This window comes from Chanos chanos, chromosome 1 (assembly GCF_902362185.1).
Source record: "Chanos chanos chromosome 1, fChaCha1.1, whole genome shotgun sequence".
Classification (NCBI taxonomy): Eukaryota; Metazoa; Chordata; class Actinopteri; order Gonorynchiformes; family Chanidae; genus Chanos; species Chanos chanos.
In genome coordinates, this window is record NC_044495.1 from 37,064,711 (window position 1) to 37,068,673 (window position 3,963).

The window sequence follows — 3,963 nt, forward strand, 5'->3', positions numbered from 1 at the left end:
ACCCTGAGTCACTCTGTGAGGAGGACGTTTACAGGTTAGAAGTTTACAGGTTAGATATGTATGGCTGGTGGGGACACCCTGAGTCACTCTGTGAGGAGGACGTTTACAGGTTACATATATATTGAAATAGCAGGGACACCACACTGAGAGACATGTTGACATGGGGGCAGATTTGGACTAGGAGAGTATACACAGGGACTCTTTGTGTCCGGTGGATGTCTCTCGTTGTTCTTTCTCTGACCTCTGAAAGTTCAGCAGCAATGTAACCCCCCTCACCAACCCCTGACCCCTTCCTCTTTGCCCAGCTCTCTCTCTCTGTCTCTCTCTCTCTCTCTCTCTCTCTCTCTCCCCACTCGTCTGCCTGGTTGCCATGGCAGTGTGTGAAAACCAACCATGTGAAAGAGGCCAGCGGTAGCTCAGTGTGTCTAGCGCTGATAAACTTTTCTGTCTGTTACTATGCTACAGTTCATCACTCTGACCCAACACTCCAGTGGTACAGTACAAGGAGGGAGGCTTTCCTTCTCTCCCTCACTCTCACTCTCTCTCTCTTTCTTTCTCTCTCTCTCTCTCTCTCTCTTTTCAGAGGATGCCATTGTCTGCGCTCATTCTGTGCACTCAGTCAGTCAGTCTTTAATTCTGCCACCACAATGCAAGTCTGTTCGCCGCCATTGTGAGGATAACAAGACACCATTTGTTAATTGTTCGTTCACCTGTTGTTCAGGGACTTGATTAAAACGGCTGAGTTTGAAATGAACGACTCTGGGTGAAACAGAAAGCTTTAGTGATGTTTTAAAGCAAGTACAGCACAGTCCATTCTTTACGTTCACAGCCCAAGTCTTTATGTTGTGAAAAAAAAAAAAGTTTTTTATTTATTTATTTTAAATACATTCTGTGCAGGCCTTGGCAGGTGCGGAGGAAGGCACCATCTATCTGTTTATCATAGACATGTTTAAGAAAAACGTGTTTGTGAATGAACTGGAGTCCTTCTGGGATAAGTCACTTCACTTTGGCCCTTGACTAAGCTGACAAACCTCTGGAACCCCAGAGCAGTAGTCCAGAACTCAGCATAAATTGAGTTACTTTCTGGTATTCAGTATGTGTTTTTGGTGTGTGCATGTGCGTGTGTAAGAGACTAATAACATCATGGTTTCTCCCTGTGTCCAATAGGTAAACATCCTACTGCCCATTACCTTTGTTCTGGCCTGCATGTTCCTCATCGTGGTGTCCATCTGGAAGACGCCCAAGGAATGTGGCATTGGAGCTGGTATAATTGCCACTGGTGTCCCCATTTACTACTTCGGAGTTTTGTGGCAGACTAAACCCAAATGGCTCCTACAGGTCATCTGTAAGTATTCACTTATCCAAAAGTTTTAAAGTGTGTGTGTGTGTGTGTGTGTGAGTGTGTGTACATTTAGAATTTGTATAAGTAGTTGTACGAGCTGAGCTGTGCTCTGTATAGCTAGCTGTAGCTAACATTAGTTTACGTTGTTTCCTGCTGGCATGTGTGTTAGCTGAAGTTTGTCAATATTTGTAGCAAACACACTAAAAACGACATTTGTGAGAAAACCAAACATCAGCCGCTCTATGTTATGATGTTTGCGCCACAGCAATATCAAATCAAAGAAACAAAATGAACATCCATTTTAATATTTAGCGTTGTTGACTGGATAGTTACTCTACGAATGCAAAGTGCTGATTGGTTCAATTCTTTTGTGTTTCCCCAGTCTCATCCACAGCCCTCTGTCAGAAGCTAATGGAGGTTGTGCCTCAGGAATCCTGATCGAACAAACAGATGGAAGAACGAAGAATCCCTCCCCTTTCAGAAAGCCCCTGGTCCTCGCCTCTTCCTCTTAAACCCTCTCCTCTTCCTCTTTACCCCAACACTCTTACATAGGGCACTGCTCACATAACAGCATTCAGCTTTCCCATGATGAGCAACATACCTTCTGCATGTAGAGCAGAAACCAGTCTCTGAACATTTTTGAGTCAGGTTTTTGTAAAATATTGGAAGCATTATTTGCCGTACATCATATTCAGTCAATGAGCAGTTACTCTCTCTCTGTGTCTCTGTCTCTCTCTCTCTCTTCTCCCCCCAAATTTAATTTTCTTCGACTTTTTTTTTTATCTTTCGATGTTCCATCAGTGGTCTTGAAGACAGTCATCTTTGAGGCTTTATAATGGTAGTATCTTGGCATGACGGTTTGCCATGGTTGGAGAATAGTGGTCATTTTTGAACTTGTTCACTTACAATGCCAGTATTAGAGATTACGTATTGCATGTGCAGAGAAAGCAGTCAAAAACAGATGTGCGTATGAGTGTGTGTGCATGTGTGTGTTTGTCTGTGTCTGCGTCTGTGTGTGTGTGTGTGAGTGATGACCTGTGTAACTGTGTTTTTCACTCTTTTCTTTGCGACAAAAGCTGTGTACATGTGAGACTTAGTGTGGTATGTGTTAGGGCTTACGTAAACTCATCAGTCATACTGGCCTGCTCCGCAGAATGAGGAGGAGGAGGAGGAGGAGGAGGCCTCCATCTCTCCTGTGTCATAGACTTGAACCCCCCCCCCCCTTTTTGTGTATACAGTAGATTTGAGCAATTCGCTGTGCCTTCTCTGTAATTGTAGAAATGGGTAATCTGTTTTCTCAAGTCTCTGTTATTATGAATTTCTACTCATAAATCATCCGTGTTTACTTTTATGGGCATGTAGCACAGTTCTAAATCCAGGTTTCTTTTAGTTCGTTAAACTAGACATTTCACAAACTCCTGTCGTTGTGGTGATAATAATGATGATGAGGATGAGGATGATGATGATATATTAATTGGGCCTTGCTTTCATCATGCCATTTCGGTCCTCACAGTGCATAGAGGTGTAATAAAGTAAGCTTTAATTCTAGATACCGGATTGTATTTCATTAACATGTAAATTACGCATGGAGCAGGCTTTCTCATTCAGCCGACAGGAGCCTCAAAGTCAGCACTGTGAAAACCTGAGACGTTACTCGACTGCCCTCCCAAAGGAGAGCTTTGATTTTTCACTTTTGGGTAAGTGAGAAGTCGTAAAAACAATGCCCCCCCCCCCCCCCCAGGTTTGCTTTTCAGTCCTTCAGAATGTGTGGAACAAAGATTACTTCCTTTATTCTCACGTTAACATAGTCATACACAGGACCTCAAACACACGCGAGTGTGAGTACTAGCACTGGAACTAAAAGCACTGTCACATGAAGGTTTTAAAAAAAAAAACAAAACAAAACCCTGCTGCTGCTCCTGCATGATAAACATGACTTGAATGTCCCGACTTGCTGTAATTCTGGAGACCGATGTCGGTCCAGAGTGCGGATATTTACTCTCCCAACTGACTCAGTCATTGACGTTTTTAGCACAGTTCCTCTACCAATTTGTCTGAGCGATTCAAATTGCAGGTTTTCTGTTACAGGACTAACTGAAAGCGTTATGGCTGCTAGGGTGATGGTTCCTGTCTAGTTTGCCATGTGACAGTTTGGGTGCGACCATGTGACTGGGTGGGATTCTTTGTCCATGTTCTTAGCAGTCATCACCAATAGTTGTTTGGACCAAAACCAAGTTGTAAAGAGTGACAGTGCTGTTTTTATAAAGATGTTACTGGCGTGGAGCGGAAACAGATTGTGTGTGAGCGTGTGAGTGAATTTTGTGTGTGTGTGTGTGTGTGCGCGTGTGTGTGTGCGCGTGTGTGTGTGCGCGTGTGTGTGCGCGTGTGTGTGTGCGCGTGTGTGTGCGTGTGCGTGTGTGTGTGTGCGAGTGTGTGTGTGCGAGTGTGTGTGTGCGAGTGTGTGTGTGCGTGTGTGTTTGAGAGAAAGTATTAGTGTGGAGGTGAATTCTGTCTGGTTGCTGTAGTAACTGATGAGGTTGAGGGTGTTTATTTCCTAGGTGAGGGAGGTGGTAGTTTTGGGTCCAGCCTTAGAGGTGTGGAGTTTTTCTTGCAGGAGGGAG

General features: G+C 44.1%; 1 protein-coding gene across 4 annotated transcripts in view; it reads left to right on the forward strand.

Moving 5' to 3' along the window:
• The window catches only part of slc7a5 (solute carrier family 7 member 5), a 16,309-nt gene extending 14,210 nt beyond the window's left edge, over positions 1–2,099 (forward strand). The window contains exons 8-9 of one of the 4 annotated variants that reach the window (XR_004025198.1): positions 1–34; positions 110–262. The exon at positions 1–34 is cut by the window's left edge and continues 659 nt beyond it. Coding sequence is in view for 2 of the 4 variants with exons in the window: in XM_030767702.1 (XP_030623562.1) it covers positions 1,168–1,345; positions 1,725–1,780 (234 nt within the window). In the remaining 2 variants the exon portion in view is untranslated. Of the gene's footprint in view, positions 263–583; positions 659–1,167; positions 1,346–1,724 lie in introns of those variants that run through there. The other 3 variants (XM_030767702.1, XR_004025197.1, XM_030767716.1) reach the window with 3 other exon arrangements.
• Positions 2,100–3,963: the final 1,864 nt, after the last annotated feature.